The sequence below is a fragment of the Miniopterus schreibersii genome, assembly GCF_964146895.1.
Source record: "Miniopterus schreibersii genome assembly, chromosome: 1".
NCBI lineage: Eukaryota > Metazoa > Chordata > Mammalia > Chiroptera > Miniopteridae > Miniopterus > Miniopterus schreibersii.
Window position 1 is genome coordinate 174,808,927 of NC_138101.1, and position 17,609 is coordinate 174,826,535.

General features: G+C 35.2%; 1 protein-coding gene and 1 long non-coding RNA gene across 6 annotated transcripts in view; one reads left to right on the forward strand and one right to left on the reverse strand.

Moving 5' to 3' along the window:
• ZBTB1 (zinc finger and BTB domain containing 1) overlaps positions 1 to 12,777 on the forward strand; it is a 25,373-nt gene extending 12,596 nt beyond the window's left edge. For 2 of the 5 annotated variants that reach the window (XM_081118655.1, XM_081118654.1), the window contains 2 exons: positions 807 to 877; positions 1,835 to 5,326. In XM_081118655.1, coding sequence (XP_080974781.1) covers positions 1,853 to 3,994 — 2,142 coding nt within the window. In that variant the 5' untranslated portion in view covers positions 807 to 877; positions 1,835 to 1,852 and the 3' untranslated portion in view covers positions 3,995 to 5,326. Of the gene's footprint in view, positions 1 to 806; positions 878 to 1,834; positions 5,327 to 10,885 lie in introns of those variants that run through there. The other 3 variants (XM_081118657.1, XM_081118658.1, XM_081118656.1) reach the window with 3 other exon arrangements.
• LOC308547824 lies at positions 10,769 to 17,468 on the reverse strand. Its single transcript, XR_013997554.1, has 3 exons — positions 17,160 to 17,468; positions 16,682 to 16,880; positions 10,769 to 11,155 (listed from the first exon to the last, which is right to left on the reverse strand). It is a non-coding gene; the product is annotated as an uncharacterized lncRNA (long non-coding RNA).
• Positions 17,469 to 17,609: the final 141 nt, after the last annotated feature.

The following is a 17,609-nucleotide window of genomic DNA, read 5'->3' on the forward strand; positions in this document are numbered from 1 at the left end:
CATTAATTGCTTTTTTTAAACTTAGGTACATGGTGAACATGATTCCTCACAGTTTTGACACAGATATCAGATCACAAAAGGTTGAAACATTGTACCTACTTGAAATATTTGAACTACCTTATAGAAAAGGCACAGTGGTTGCAGTGTCAAGAAGGCAGTAGTTCTCATTACGAGCCACCTTCATTTCCCCAGTACATGTCAACAGCACTATTTCTTGTGCATCCCTAGCTGTGCAACTCTCTCCGTAGGCAGGGAAAGGGAGGCTAGATGAGTTTTTAGGCAGTAGGCAAAAGGAAAGGAGTATGTTATCCATGTGTGATCTATGACAAACAGATAAAGAACAAGTGAAGTAAGTCAATTTAGATACTGTCTTAATTACTACTACAAGGATTGAAGAATTTGCGGACTTTGAAGAGTGAACATTTTATTTCTCTGAACAGCTTGTTAAGTTTTTATGTTCAAATTGTGTAGGAACTTATTTTTTCAGTAGAAAACAGATTCTGAAATTTTATGTATACAGATTAAAAATTGAGGCTAAAATTGGATCTTATTTTAGCTTTGTAACATAATAGGTAGGACTTCCGGTGCTTTTAATATTTTCCTCTCCTTTTTTATCAAAGTCAACTCCCTACATTAAAAATACTTAAAATGTGTACCATATGTTACTAAGTGAAAAAAACTAGTTGCAGAAAGTAATGTAGTATGATCCCATTTAGGTTTAAAAAACAAATATGCAACAAAAGCAAAACTATGTGCCTAGCACATAGTAGGTACTCAATATCTGTTGATTCTGTATGTATCCATAGAAACTGATCTGAAGATATACAATCCAGAGTGTTTGGAGAGGTTACCTCTAGGAAGAGGTATGCAATCTAAGGTGTGTTTTTATTCTATATACTTTTATGTTTGAATTTTTTTGCAATGAGCATGCATTACTTTTGTACACTTTTTTTTTAAATCAAAGAAAAATTTACAATCTATGGATAGACACCTCTTCCCAAATAGGTCCACTGCTGTTTATTCCCTAAAGTGCATGTCAAGCAATAAAATATAGGTATTCTGACTCTACAGAATTATTGCTTCTCCTGTAATCAAGAAAAAAGCACTGATCAAACCTATTTGCTCGGTGCCATTTCCATGTAATTTAATAAGCTTTTTGAAATAGAATTTTTCTAAGGAAATTTTCAATACAAAAATTGAATAATACCTGTCTCCCAGCTTCTGTAGCTATCAACACATGACCAATCTCATATCATCTATAGCCCCACACCCAACCAACTATATTATTTTCAAGCATATAATTTCACCCGTAAATATATCAGTATGCATATCTAATAGATAAGGACTTTTTTTAACATAACTGAAATGTTCTTATCACATTAAAAAATGAGCAATAATTCCTTTATATCCATCATCTAAGAAGTTTTTAATATTTTGCAATTTAGTTACTAATTTAAGTTGCTATTTTATTTACTTTCATTGTTTATATCCTTTAAGTACTTTTAAACTTGTGTCTTTTTTCCTTTCAAATTTATTATACATTTTCCCTTGTAGAGTTGTAATGAAACCAAAATGATGATTTTTGCTTGACTTTGCTTGTATTTCTTAAAATGAGAAGCTTGAATAAATGGCGGGGTATTTTCACCTCAAATTTAAAATATGATTCAGGTATATATTATTGAATTTTGCTACATTAGAATGGAAGACTTGATTCATAGCCTTGACTGTAATAGCAAAGTCGACTACACAAGTCACAAATCATGATCAGAATTACTCTTTTGTTCAGTTGCTTTTCTGATATCTTGTCTGACTGTAATATTTTTGTTTTACATAGGTCTCTAATTAATAGAAGATGGCAAAGCCCAGCCACAGCAGCTACGTCCTTCAGCAGCTAAACAACCAAAGGGAATGGGGTTTTCTCTGTGACTGTTGTATTGCAATTGATGACATTTACTTTCAAGCACACAAAGCTGTTCTAGCTGCTTGTAGCTCCTATTTTAGAATGTTTTTCATGAACCATCAGCATAGTACTGCACAACTGAATCTCAGCAACATGAAAATTAGTGCTGAGTGTTTTGATCTCATTTTGCAATTTATGTATTTAGGAAAAATTATGACTGCTCCCTCCAGTTTTGAGCAGTTTAAAGTGGCAATGAATTACCTACAGCTGTACAATGTTCCCGACTGCTTAGAAGACATACAGGATGCAGATTGTTCTAGTTCAAAATGTTCATCTTCTGCTTCTAGCAAACAGAACAGCAAAATGATATTTGGGGTAAGAATGTATGAAGATACTGTGGCCAGAAATGGCAGTGAAGCCAATAGGTGGTGTGCAGAGCCAAGTTCAACAGTAAATACACCACATACCAGAGAGCCTGATGAAGAGTCTTTACAATTAGGTAATTTTCCTGAACCACTATTTGATGTATGTAAAAAAAGTTCTGTGTCCAAATTATCTACTCCAAAAGAACGTGTGTCACGACGCTTTGGACGAAGTTTTACCTGTGATAGTTGTGGATTTGGCTTTAGCTGTGAAAAATTATTAGATGAGCATGTGCTAACCTGTACTAACAGACATTCATACCAAAACACAAGATCCTATCACAGAATAGTAGATGTTAGAGATGGAAAAGACAGCAATATCAAAGCTGAATTTGGTGAAAAGGATTCTTCTAAGACCTTTTCTGCACAGACAGACAAATACAGAGGAGACACAAGCCAGGCTGCTGATGATTCGACTTCAACCACTGGAAGCAGAAAGAATAGCACGGTGGAGTCTGAACTAGCTAGTGAAGAAAAAAGCAGAGCTGCTGAGAGGAAAAGAATCATCATCAAGATGGAGCCAGAAGATATTCCTACAGATGAACTGAAAGACTTTAACATTATTAAAGTTACTGATAAAGATTGTAATGAGTCCACTGACAACGATGAATTAGAAGATGAACCTGAAGAACCATTTTATAGATACTATGTTGAAGAAGATGTCAGTATTAAAAAAAGTGGTAGGAAAACTCTAAAACCTCGGATGTCGATAAATGCTGAGGAGAGAGGTGGTTTAGAAAATACGAGGCCCCCTAACAATAGCAGTCCAGTACAAGAGGATACTGAAAATGCATCTTGTGAGCTCTGCGGACTCACAATAACTGAGGAGGACCTGTCATCTCATTACTTAGCCAAACACATTGAAAATATCTGTGCATGTGGTAAATGTGGGCAAATACTTGTGAAGGGTAGACAGCTTCAGGAACATGCTCAAAGATGTGGAGAACCCCAAGATCTGACAATGAATGGGTTAGGAAATACTGAGGAGAAAATGGACATGGAAGAGAATCCTGATGAGCAGTCTGAAATAAGAGATATGTTTGTTGAAATGTTGGATGATTTTAGGGACAATCATTTCCAGATAAATAGTATCCAAAAAAAGCAGTTATTTAAACATTCTGCCTGTCCTTTTCGGTGCCCTAATTGTGGCCAGCGTTTTGAAACCGAAAATCTAGTGGTTGAACATATGTCTAGCTGCCTAGACCAAGATATGTTTAAGAGTGCCATCATGGAAGAAAATGAAAGAGATCACAGACGAAAGCATTTTTGTAATCTGTGTGGAAAAGGATTTTATCAGCGGTGTCACCTAAGAGAACACTATACTGTTCACACGAAGGAAAAACAGTTTGTGTGTCAGACATGTGGAAAGCAGTTTTTAAGAGAACGTCAGTTGCGACTGCACAATGATATGCACAAAGGCATGGCCAGGTATGTCTGTTCCATTTGTGATCAAGGAAACTTCAGAAAACATGACCATGTGCGGCATATGATTTCTCATTTATCTGCTGGTGAGACTATATGCCAGGTCTGCTTTCAGATATTCCCAAATAATGAACAGTTGGAACAGCACATGGATGTTCATCTGTATACATGTGGAATATGTGGAGCAAAATTTAATTTGAGGAAAGATATGAGATCACATTATAATGCCAAGCATTTGAAAAGAACATAAGTCATTTTCTATTCTAATGTTTAGTTGATAGCAGACAAAACACCAAAGCAAAGGATATGAGCTATTTAGAAATTGATTTTCTAAGCTGAATTGTTAGAAAAAAATTTCAAGGCCCTTTTACCTTAAATATTTTTGTTTAGGATCTTAAGTATCTACATTTTAGGTGTTATTAAATGTTTATCATTTTTGTTTTTTCTTAATAGAATTCTTTGTTTTTAGTTTGTTTTAGCTATGATTAAAATTACTTTTAAATGTAGACTACAAGTGGTTGTTACCCCTTTAATGACTATTAAACTTTAGTTTTTTTATCAATAAGGTAATGACTTCACTATTTCTATGTGTTTTTTTTTTTTAAGGTTATCCTGTGAAATTTTAAACCCAACATCATTGGCCATTCCTATTTAAAATTTAAAAAGCTTTTTTAAAGTAATTAGTTATTTGAAGTTATCCCATTCACTGTTAGCTTTTTTTTTTTTTTCCTTTTTGGTAAGTTGGACAGTGATTTAGCCACTGTTTATTCCCCCTTCTTATCAATGAAATTCATATTCTCATTAGGCAGGTTAGGTGCACTGAATCTAACCTTGAAGGTTGACATGGGCTCAAACTTGGCCTAAAAAAATTGATGGACCTAAGGAAATTCCTATAAATGATTATTTTCCTATAATTGATAAAATATTATCATTTAATAATCACATTTAAAACTTATATTAAGTGTAAAACCCAATGACTTTACCCCATTTGAGAAATTCATGGGGACAAGTCATTTTGTTTTGTGATATTAAATTTAACTATGATAGTTAATTAAAAAGATATCTTGTATTCATTTAAAATAATTTAAAATATTCTGATTTCTAAAGTGTGTTAGTTTATCAATTATTTTTGTTTATATAAATAGATTTTAATAGTTCTCTAGGAATATGACATCTAAAGGAAAATGATTTTTCACCTTTAAAATTACATACTTTTGGAACTTAATTTGAGAAAGCTGCCATGTATATTGATAAAGCTAATAAAATAAAGAAATCAATTACAAATCTGATTGTTCTATAAAAGTAGAATGTGCAAAAAAAATGTCTTGTGTTTTATACTATTTAAGACTTGGAGAAAATGTGATTTGGCAAATTGCTTTTATCACCATGCTTTATTTTTTTTTTCTTTAAAGGACTACAAAATTTGAGGACTATAAAATAATCACAGAGCATATGAATGGAAATAGTTTATCATTTTTTAGTTAAAGTAGTATTACTGTTAGTTGTTGCTGACATAGGGTCTACATGAATTACATGTGAATTAAAACACTGGCTAACTGACCCGCCAATAAACACAACTATTGAATAGAATGCCTTTTAATGTGAATTATTTGCATTGTAATACCATTCTCATAATGAAAGGGATTTTAAATAACTCTTATATTTAAAAGTATAATTTTGTGATTATGACTAGTATTGCTCTTTTTTTACATCAGATTTTTAAGATATGCAGGTCATATTTTTGTATACAACTTGCATAAAAGAACAAGTTGCCAAGAGAATTTAGAGATCTATTGACTAGCACAGATTTAGTTGACAGAAGTATTAGAGCACAGTGTGAGCTTAGAGGTTTCTGGGGAGACGTTGATGTGTTAAAATAGGAATAGTACAGGAGCCATGCAATATTAATGGGAAGTAGAGATGGGAAAAATACACAAAAAGACAAATGATAAATCAAGGATTTTTTTTTAGAGCCACATAGTAGAAAAGTGGTTCATCTTAGTCTTGGATACAGTAGTTTAGCAAGTACTGTAATTAAATCTAAAATGCAACTTAAAAATGAGATATGCTATATACATTGCTGATAGGAACCTGATAAAGTTCTGTAACAAACCCAGAGACAATCAGAGAATAGTGTAGAGAAATAAGATAAACTCAAACCAAATTTCTAAACTATGTAATAACATAATTTTCTTTGGGACCACTGTTTTACATGACCTTCATCAAAATTATTGCAATGGCTTTCCCACCATTAAAGAACAGGGTTCTTTCTTTCTAAGTACTACCACTAGTACCAATCCATTTCTTAATGGGTTGTCTATTCCATTAGGAAAAGGGATAACTTAGTGTTTTGACATGTACTAATAGCCAACAATTAACAAGCAAATATAGGGTGTCCCCCCAAAAATGTATATACACACTTTGAATAATTATAAAGGCAGTGTTTATGAAAATACATTTCATTTTCAAAATTGAGCTATCAGCTGTTAAAGTATGTATACATTTTGGGGGAATACCTTTATATAAACATTTAACATAATCTCTAATTTTACATGACTGAGATGTTTATAATTTCACAAAGCCACACTTCAACGATGTTGTTTTCTCCCAGTCTCATGTTACAGAGGACACAAACCTTTTGTTCTGGAACTAGCTACAGGGGAGCACAGGCTTCTTTAAATATAATGTATAGTTTTCCTTGTTAAGGCAAAGAGTTCATTTAAAGGCTACTTGCCTTTTAAAACTAGGAGGAATGAAAAATATCCAACAACTCTGTCCAGCTCAGTTTCCTCTCATTTTTCCCCTCTCCTGGGGTGGATTTACAACTCTGTAGCTTACCATTGCTTCTTGTCCTCCAGTGCTGTGAAGACAGTGAATCAAGGTTATGGAAGCTGTATGCTCCTCCTGCCTTTATAATTTGAGTGATCAGGCTCCAAATCTAAAAATAAAAGGAATATCTGGATAGAGATATGTGCAATCTTGTTTCTCTTTCTGTCTCATAAACACAGTCTTGCTTAAAAGGACTTTTCTCTAGCAAGAAATTCTGGAGAAATGGAGTTGGTGCCCAAAAAGCTTGCCATCAATTACAGTACAACTCGGATGTTTATAATTCTTTAGTATACAGGACTAAGAATCTCAGAGATTAATGAAGCACAGCCAAGTGATAGTAGACAAGGGCTCTTAATCTCTCATATATTCAGAGAAATGCCTTATCACGTAAGTAGTTGAATGTGTGAGGTTTGAGTATAGACAAAAATTAGAAGAATTCCAGGGGCTAGTTGTAAAAATAAAAGAATTAAGGAGTTTGCTAGTGCACTCAGCACCAATTAAAAGAAATAATAGACTGACCTGAAAAATCATATCTAAGCAATGTAGTTAAGAACAAAAATATGAACAAGAAAAGTTGAATAGAAAGAAACATTTGAAATTTTCTAAGTAAGATGAGTAAAGATTGAAGTAATTTGGTAGGTTAAAATAATTTGATTATGCCCTGGCCAATGTGGCTCTGTTGGTTGGGTGTCATCCTGTGCACCAAAAGGTTGCTGGCTCATTCCCTGGTAGGGGGCGTGCAGGAAGCAGCTGATCAGTGTTTTGCTCTCACATCATTGTTTCTCTTCCTCTCCCTTCCTCTCTTAAAAGTCAATAAAAAAATCTTTAAAAAATTATTTGAATAGATTAAAATAATTCAATTAGAGCTATAGAATGCCTAATGAAACAATTATTATGAATGTGCCAAGGATATGCCTAAATACTTGAGATAATATACAAACTTTTATATTCTAAAAAAGTTGCAAGAGGGTGGTGGTGGTTGGCAACTTTCTCCCTGGTTAAAACAATATTTGTATCTCTAAATCACTTTAGAAACTTCCATATTAATAGATCTCTGGAAAATCCTCCCCCAACTAGTGTAATGGTTAAACAAGAACTTGTCATTATTGTTAAAAGCTAAATCAGTACCAATCAAAAGAAAAATAACCTGAATGTGTATGTGCACACATAGTTGAGAATTAAGAAGTTTGGTGTATTTTTTTCCTAATTTCAAATGGGTTTTTAATAAGTTAAAAAAAAAAATTGGCCATTAATCTACTTTGATCAGTACCTCATCTTTCCTCACCACCCCCACCTCCTGTGTAACAAATGCTTCTCAGTGATAAATGCTACTGCTCTGCAAGCACCCTAGCATTACTAGGATTCCAGGGTACTGGAAAGCTCTGTGGGAACATCCTTGTGGAATGTCTCCCTTCTCCTTAATACCTGAGGTGCAGTAAACTGGGAGTGACAGGATGCATGCCAGGGAACTGAAGCAAGTAGTTATATTTGGTGTTAAATTGAAGGGGCAGGCCAGATTTGGAAACCCATGATCCATCCATCCTAGGGCTCTCTCTAGTAATCCTCGCATCCATTCAGAGCACTCTTTCTACTCTGCTGAATGCTTTTACATGTGTAATTTTAATCAATCCTCACAGCCTTCTGAGGTAAGTATCATTCTAATTTTCCAGGTGGGGACTGAGGTTCAGAGAGACTATTTTTTTCCTGAGACCACACAGAAACTAAATACTAGATACTAGAGCTGGAATTTGAACCTAGACCTATCTGATTTCTACATTCCTGTATTTCACCACCACCAAGCTATATACTCCACCTACCAAGAAGTACAAAGAAGGGCTTTTTCAGCCTAGGAACACATGCAATGAAGCTCCTATGAGACTCTGTGCTCCTTGTTCATCACCTGTCACCTGCGATGCCTGAGAATGTAGCTGGTAATAGTGGGTACCTAATGAACATGTTGAGTAATGTGAAAATATATCAGCCAAGAACAAAACTTTTTATTTGAATAGGTCATTCAGAATGATGTTTTGGAAATAAAGCCTAAATACTGCTATGTTTTCATTTTCCTTTATTTAAATTTAAAACAGTTAGTGGTATTGTCAACCATTTTAGGGGCCCATGGTAGGTGCTCAATTAAAAATTATTTTGAATTCAACTTACATATTTCTACATTTGTGAACTTTTTGCCCTCCCTTTTCCATACTCCTGACCTTTATATTTTAATCTCTCCCATCAATCCTCATTTCCTTTTACTGGTTATGAGACTGATAAATAAAATCATTTGAAAATATTCCTAAGAGAAATCAGGACCCCAGAATAACTAGTTTCCTCTTTTTGCCTTAACAGAAGTTGTGGATAAATTTTTCATTTCTTTGGCTAAAAAACAAAACAAAATCCCTAATTACCATATTGTGATTGGTTTGATTAAAGTTTATAGAGCATATCCTGGCTGGTGTGGCTCGGTTGGGCATCAGTTAGGTTGCCAGTACAATTCCTTGTCAGGGCACATGCCCGGGTTGTGGGCTCGATCCCCAGTAGAGGGCGTGCAGGGGGCAGCTGATCAATGTTGAGCTGTCACATCGATGTTTCTCCCTTCCTCTTTAAAAACCAATAAAAATATTTTTAAAATAATAAAGTTTATAGAGCAATCAAAATTTGCCTAAAAACAAAAGTTTTTTCTAGCCATTTGTAATTCAATTTACAAAAACATTTTTTTTAAATTAAGTCTTTCTAGTGTAAACTTAAAAAAGTCTTACTAGTAAAAGAAAGATAATTTCAGGAAACAACAGCTATATATCCACCCTAATCTAGCAGCAAACTTTAAACAAATGAAACAGTTATTCAGTGGTTCAAGTGAGTTTCCTCCCAACTGAATCTGATTTTAACTTTATGCAAATCTACTACTAAAATGATCTATCTGCCAAATTTTATTTTGTAAATTATAATAGAAGAATGGGTAATGTCAATATAATCATTTAGGTGGCCCCTTTTCATGGCCTAACAACTCAAGGACATATTTACTTGGTAACATAGGAGGTTCTCATACTAAAATCAGATGAAATTTAGCTACTTGTGAAATTATATGTTGGCAAGAGGCAAAAATGCAAGAATTTAGAATGTGTTTGGTAAATATAAATGACAATAGCTTGTAAATTCTTGCTAATTTTAACCCAACTTAATAGCACCTACATATTTATATGCACATGCTTACTTGACTTTAGCATTAAGAAATTTAAATCCTCTTTAACTTGTTCCCTTATTCTATTCAGGGAGATTGAGATTCATTGAGATTCATTAGTGACAATTGTTCATCCTTGATCAAAATTCACCACAGGTCACTAGGGGGCAGGAAGCCATTATAATTTCTCATCTTACTCATTTGCTGACAGAAAAAGATGGCTGTGAAGATTATAACTCTGCTTGGCTCTAAACTGAATGTATCAATGTACTAACTGCCATTATAATAAGAAATCACAGGAAGCTAGGATCAAATGATGACCAAAAAAGAAAAATTAAAGGACATGGTTTCATTTCAGAGTGAAGAATATTAATTTTATGTGAGAAAATTTCTATAATTCTATCCTACCTATTTGAGAAAGGAACAGAGTTAATTAGGTAGACTATGAAGCCCTCAGCTAACCTTTAAAAAGCTGCATGTTTTTATTCTACGTAATGCAATTGCTTAAACCAATCAGAACCAAGAGAGCTCCTTTTTAGATGAAAGAAATAATTCTAAGCATACAGATTATGAAAGTCATCTTTTCTTTCAAATGCTTATATGTTTCCTGATATGTGGGGGGAATATTTTAAGAAACAATCTCTTTTTTTAAAATTAGGCAAAGTGTTGCTGCAAAAAATAAGGCAGGTTAGGGGAGCTGTGAATTTAGAAATTTGAAGGAAAACTCCGTGTGTGTGTGTGTGTGTACTTTATTTGCAGAGTGTAAACAATAGTATTTGAAGAAGAGAATGTTAACTTGATATTTCACTTTCATCTACCTGGCTGACCTCCTTTTTTCTGTTACATATTTATGTGCCCTACCCATTCTAGCTTAGATCATGCAAGGAAAAAAAAGTGCCCCGTTAGTTGAAGAATTATTTGAGTAATAAGAACACCTTATATTTGAAGGGTATAATAAGTTACATTGGGGAAGAAATTAAATTCAACAATGCTTTTGTTTCTATTCTTTGTTTTATTAATAGTATGCTGGCCTGATGCCAAAAGCCATGAAATTCTGACCTAAGACATGTATCTTGCAGAGCAGTCAACTTGTAATATTATTTTTCTTGAGTTTTGTCTTTTTCTGTGTGGCAGTGTTGAAATAGGGCCTTCTAAACCTCTGGAGAAGTGAAATCTGAATTTGGAGAGGACATGGGGAAGAATCAATCTTCAACAGATAATCTTTAAGTCCAGACCCAGGAATATCAGATCTGAAGTGACACCATCTTTTCTGTCTTCCTGGCAAACCTCATCAGCCCCAAAAGTTCCAGTTGCAAGCATTCAAGAAAACTCAGTAAAGATCACTTTGAAATCACCTTGTGACAAAATTGAATCATGGTGACTCTCCTAGTATTTGTGGAAAATCTGCTAAAGAAAAGTAGAATATTCATAAGACATCAGTGGGTAAAGTTACACTAAAATGAAACTTTATATGCTAATTATCTTCAAGGTCCCTTCTAAAAGGCTTGCTAGGCTACTGTAATATATTATAAATAGAGATAATCACATAACTGTAAACACATAATTCTAAACAAAATCTGAATCAGTTTACATATTATGAAATGCTTTTAGTCAACTTAAAAAGTTATACATAAAAATCTGTAGAGTATAAATAAAAATGTGAGTACAGAGAAAAAAGCAAGATCAATACTTTAACAAGAAAAGATAATCTAGTTATTATTCACTGTAATGAATCATTTGCCTTTCTTTTTTACTGTATAGCTTACAAACTTGATTATTAATATTAATATTAATGAAGCTCCCTTTTAAGTCTGTTAACTCAAAGAGAAAACAGAAGTGGTATTATTTCTTCAATAGTGGTAGATTTTCACAAATCACAAACAACCAAAAAGAGTGTATCTTGAGATACATTATTTTCTTTCCAACTTAGCCATATAACCTAATAGGACATAATGAGTTTCTGTTAAACATTTTTTCTCAGTATTAATGTTTCTCAGTTTTCAAATTTCAAGATAAAATTCAACTAAGTATTGAATAAAAACAATGGTTACCATATTTTTAAGGACCTTTCATGGGGAAATGAAATGTTTGGTGAAATTTTAACCTCACTACAAATACTTTGTTACATATATATATATATTCATACACACATTTCTAGCCATATTATTTCCTTATTGTGAGTATACTTATAGTTTTGGTTAACTGTACCCAATTCATAATTATTATTGTTATTATTTTATTGTGCAATATTAAGAAGTCATATATTTTCAGAAATGTTTATTATGTTTTTATGCCTATTCTAATATTTTAATAAAGAGTTGCACAAGAGATCTAACTTAGAGTAAACATAATAGTATATGCAGAAGTTAAGTAATTTAAATTCTAGCTATAAAATAGGATAACTTTGAATATTCATTCTAATAATTAACAAAAATCAGAGAAAGTTAATTACAGTGTGATAGTAGGTACAGGGGGGAGAAGGGAGAAGAGAAATCCCCACTAAAATTTTCAGATAAAACAAATAAGTTTAGAAAAGTGTTAGTTTCTGAAGAAACAAAACTAGAGTTAATGTCTTGGGAGCATGAGGAAGCCTATCGAATAACAGACTTCTAACAAATAGGAAATGGAAAAGATAAATATTGTCAATAATTAAAGGTGCCAGATCAATATAGTATAGACTCAATAATTTTTCATTGGTGGAATTAGATTCACAAAAGAAATATGGCTTAAACTTTGACTACTAAAATACAAATATAATGAATACGTGATAAATGCATTCTATAATGTGATTATTTTCTGTATATTAGTATAAAATGGAGTTTATTGGGTTACACAGAGAACTTTGTTACATTTTTAATCCACTGCTTTTACTAATAAAATTTCCTCCTCTATGTTCAGAAGTTAAACTGTCTGTATATTACTTTTATTTGTACTGTACTTTTCACCTTCTTTAAAAAATATATTTGTCTGAAAAGTTATAAATTCTTTCCATGCTCTAATACCAAAATAAAGTATCTGATACAGCTAATTATGGTGGTCCTGAGAAGCTTTAGAAGTACATGAAGAGAATTAACTAAAATTATTATTGCCAAATTCTGTTTTCTTTTAATATACAATGACTGGAAAAGTACTATTTCATGGCAAACACAGACAGCAACAAATTAATTAGGTTTCTTACTAATACAAAAAGAAACAATTATTTCTAAGAATCCACTGACATAGTATTTAGCCCTTTCAGAGGGTTGGTTAATTCATTTCTCAGAATAACACACATAGTTTATTCATAGAAATAATTTCCTAACTAGTACAATTCATTTTGTTTATTTTCAGTTAAAGAGCTTACTAATTTTGTTTCAAGTGATTGGCAATGAATAATCTCTTCATTTCAGATCCCTTCCAAAAGATGACTGTCATAATTTCAGTTAATTTCCTTTAATTTAGTAAGTGTCAACAATAATGGCATATTGAGTCTGACTTCTTTCAGATTATTTCAGACCATTCCACAAGAGTCTGTCCTCCAAGTCAGCACTCCACAAAACCCAAGAAGGTACAATTTGTCTGCTGTGGTCACAGATTTACTTCCCTTCCAGAAAAGCCTCTTCCAGGTTTGACAGCCTTCCTTGCAAGGCATGGTAGTGTCCTACCCCAGGCTACTGTGTATCTATAGCTCAATTGTAACTTTTAAAGACAGTTTTCCAAGACTCAAAGAAGCAAATGTTGAAATTTTTCCTATATGACAGGTGACTGAATACATATTTGGGGACAGGATACTTCCAAAGAATTCTAAAATGGCAGTATTTACAGAGGTCTTAAATATAATAACTAGTTTCCAGTTTGCTCTTAGGCCCTCAAATTATAGGCTGCTACTTATTCCACCTTCTCTTCAGGCCAACATTACCTCCTCAAAACAATCCACAAACTTTATGAAGGTTGTACCTGGGTAGGGACTGAGAGGGTTCCAGAAAAATCCATAAATTTCTTTTTCCCTGGTAATTTGAGGAAAATGTATTCCTGCTCAGTCAGTCTCCTTAGGGCAGGCCTATTCATGCACAGAGTCTGAGACCTTAGTCACCTTTGTATCTCTAGTACAAGTATTTTCGGATGTGAATTTATTTCAGCTTTTAATATTTGTAGTTTTAGGATAGAAATATAGGAGGTAGGCAGAGAATCTTTGTCTTATAAACGAAAAAATATAGTTACTCAGTTTTTTGGTTAAATAATGTGCCTTAGGTCACTTTTAATAAACACTGAGCAAGTGAATCACAGCTGTGTTCCAGGTACTCCTCTGGATGTTGGGGATTAATTAGAGAGGGTTTGATATACATTAAAGCTCTTGGTTTTTCCAGACTCTGTGGAACCTCAGTCTTTGGATTTTAAAAATGTTTTGAAACCCCTAGTATTTATAATCTGCCAAACAGATTTCATTTGATGAAAATCAGTAGTAATTTCTGTGTAAGTAGGATTAGCAAACTTTGTTTCAAGTGAATGTTAATAGTCAAGTTTTAAAAATGAATTGTAAAAATATAATAAGGCTATTTAGAAAAATTACTGATAACCCTAACATCTAGAGATAACCAATTTTGATGTATTTTTCACATACATAAGGAATAAGTTACAAAAGTCTTGTATCCTATTTTCCACTTTATATCAAGGACATTTTTCTGTGTCATTAAAATTCTTGGAAATAATTTTTATGGTTACATAATAATTCTTCATATGGATGTACCATAATTGATGTAATCATTTTCTTATTGTCAGATATTTAAGCCATTTCCTTTTTAATGTTGTTATCACAAATAATGCTACCTGAATGTTCTATTATTTCCTTAGGATGAATCCCACAAGGTAATGCTAAATAAAGGGTATGATCGCATTTAAGGTAAAAAAATATATATATTGTCACACTGCCCTCAAGAAAGACTGTAGTGATTTACATTCCCACTAGTAGAGTTTACCTGTTTTGCGGTACTGTTGCTGGCATTGTGAATATTACTTGATCATAAATTTGCTAATCTGATCATTTTGATAGGCTATATTTTTAATGAATTCTGAGCCACAGTCATCAAAAAGAAACAAGATTTTTTTAAAAATCAATACAGATAAGGAACAGTGTAAAAATTCCAGGTATGCTCAGTATATGATGATGACCTAGGACTGCAAAAGTTTATTTTGTATAATATCAAAATGCCAATACTCTTGTCTTTTTGGGAAAAGCTCAGAATGCCATCTAAAGTATGAAACATCGCCCAGCCGGTGTGGCTCAGCGGTTGAGCGTCGACCTATGATCCAGGAGGTCAAGGTTTGATTCCTGGTCAGGGCACATGCCCAGGTTTGGAGCTTGACCCCCAGTAGGGGATGTGCAGGAGGCAGCCGATCAATGACTCACTCATCACTGATGTTTCAATCTCTCTCCTCCTCTCCCTTCCTCTCTCTGAAATCAATAAAGATATATTTAAAAAATAAAATAAAGTATGAAACATCAATTTACTAGGTGAAAAGCTAAAGCCAGAGATACATAGCTAATGAAAATGCAGATGAATTGCTACTGTGGTTTTAGAAAGCTGTGCTAAAGATGAATGTGGCAGTTAGATTGCAAGAGTTGTTTGTAATAACTGTACATAGAAATAGTACATAGTTACCAAGAATCTCTCCCTTCTTAAGTTCTAATTTTAGTGTCTGTGTATAAGAACTGGCATGTTTGCTTTTCGCAATCTTGCTTTGCTTGAGGTAAATGTGAGAGCTCTCTTAATACAAGAGATCTTAAGAGTTTGTGTTTCTTACAGTTCTTTCTGCTTTCAGTTGTAGCGGGGACCCTGTTTCTAAATCATGTATTATCAGTTCTACAAAGAATTTGTATTGCTCTTCATCCCTCTCATTTCCTCTTTTTTAAATATAACTACAAAAAAGACAACAATTTGCAAGAATAAAATCAAGAGATATGTACTCACAATTTAAGGCAGCTTCAATAGAGAACTTTTGGTTTTATGTTTGTTTTCCTAATATTTTCTTTAAAAGGTTTCCCAGTTCAAATTTTTTAATTTCTTTCATGGAAAAGGAGATGGGAATTGTGATTAAAACCAGTACTACTTAAGTAATGAGATTAACAAATTAGTAAGAAATGTGTTTTTAAAGATTGGAAATTACATATACACTAGATAAAAGAAAGGTAAACGTTCATTGATAGACTTTTTAGGGTTCTAGCAACATTACTTCTTGATCACAGATTACTTATGTGTTTCTCAGACAAAAACTTTGCTCTGGCACTGTCTCACATAACTTTGATATGGGCTATCCATTACTACTCTGTTTCAAAGGATGGTTGCCCCCTCCCATAACGTGGGGGGGGGGGGGGAGAATCATGGCACAGAAAGCTCTTAAATGTATCCTGTCCACCTGAAGACACTATTTCTTGCTTGTATCTTTGCCCTTGCAGTGACACTAATCTGTGCAGAATCTGTAGTTGCCCAGGACACAGTGCTCTCCTCTTAGCCCAAGCTACTGCAACCCATGCAAGGAATGTCTTTCCTCCCCTCTTTGCTGGGAAACTTCGGCGCCTGGCTCAGGCATGTCACCTCTTCCAGGAAGCCCTCATCAACACACTTTTCCCTGTCTGGATGTGCCCCTTCTTTGCGTTCCCATAGCACTCCTCTCAAATTATATTTATCTCTTTATTAGATTCTCAGCATCATAAAGACTAATGAGAATTTGTCTTTTTACTTTCACATAGTTGGTGCCCGTTAAAGCTTGTTGAATGAATGCCTACAGCTTCCCCATAACGTGAAGTGTGAGCCCAGCGATTTTGTTACTGTTTACCTTCAGGAGCCCATTTATAGGAGTCTGTTTCTACCCCGTCACCCGGTGCCAGACAGTACTTTCCAAGCCTATTCTCACATTTCTCTTGTCAAGTGAATTGCTCTCCTTTTCACCTACCTTCTCTGCGGGTGTATGCCTCTAACGTAACTTGAGCATAGCTACAGAAAATCTCACTCGGCTGAGCTCAGTCATAATAAACACGGCGGGAAGCGAGCAGGACGCGCGCGGGGGCCGCGAAGCGCGCTGGGCGTGGGCTGGGCTCGTTCACGGTGCTTCGAGGGGGGTCTGTGCAGATTTTCCCAGGAATAACTCAGCCCTGGAAACCAAAAGCAAGGAAAGCAGTGGGGAGGACAGGGAGACAAAACCAGGAAGCTTAGAGTGGCTGGGCCGGCAGAAGAACGCAAAGCGAGGTGGGGAGAGTTTAAACGCCGGGAGGACGCGCTGCAGCCACTCGCCGGCCTCCCATCCCCAGGCTCCCGCGCGGGGCGGGGCGCGGCGGGGCGCAGTCGGCCTCCCCGGGCTTCCTCCCCGGCCCCCGCCGGGGCTCCTGCTGTCCTCGCCCGCCAAGCCGTTTCTCTCCAGCTCAGACACCTACTGAAACACTGCGAAGTTTGCAAAGTAAAATTCTGGGAGGCCGACATCCGATCCCGGAACTTCAGTGTCATTTTCTTTTTGCCTCGGGCTTAGGGGGAGCCGCCTTCACGCTGAGGCCACGCCAACGTTAAAAAAGCAGGTTCTGGCCCTATTGCCTCGGTGCAACCAACATAAGGAATTGCCCGGCCCCCGTGTGCTAGGTTAGCCGATACACTTGACAGCGAACTGCACTGAAGACTAGGAACTAAACCCACAGCCTGGGCGACTCCCCTCTCCCGCGCCCCTTTCCGCGCCTCCGCCCCCCTCCCCCGCCCCAGACTTTCTTTCCCCACCCTGCTTGCAAGCCCACGCTGCCCATTGGCCATGTGCCCTGCCAATCCAAAGGACGTAGACCAATCCCGCCTTAGGGGAGGCAGAGACCGAGAAAAAGCGCGCACTCCGGGAGGGCGCG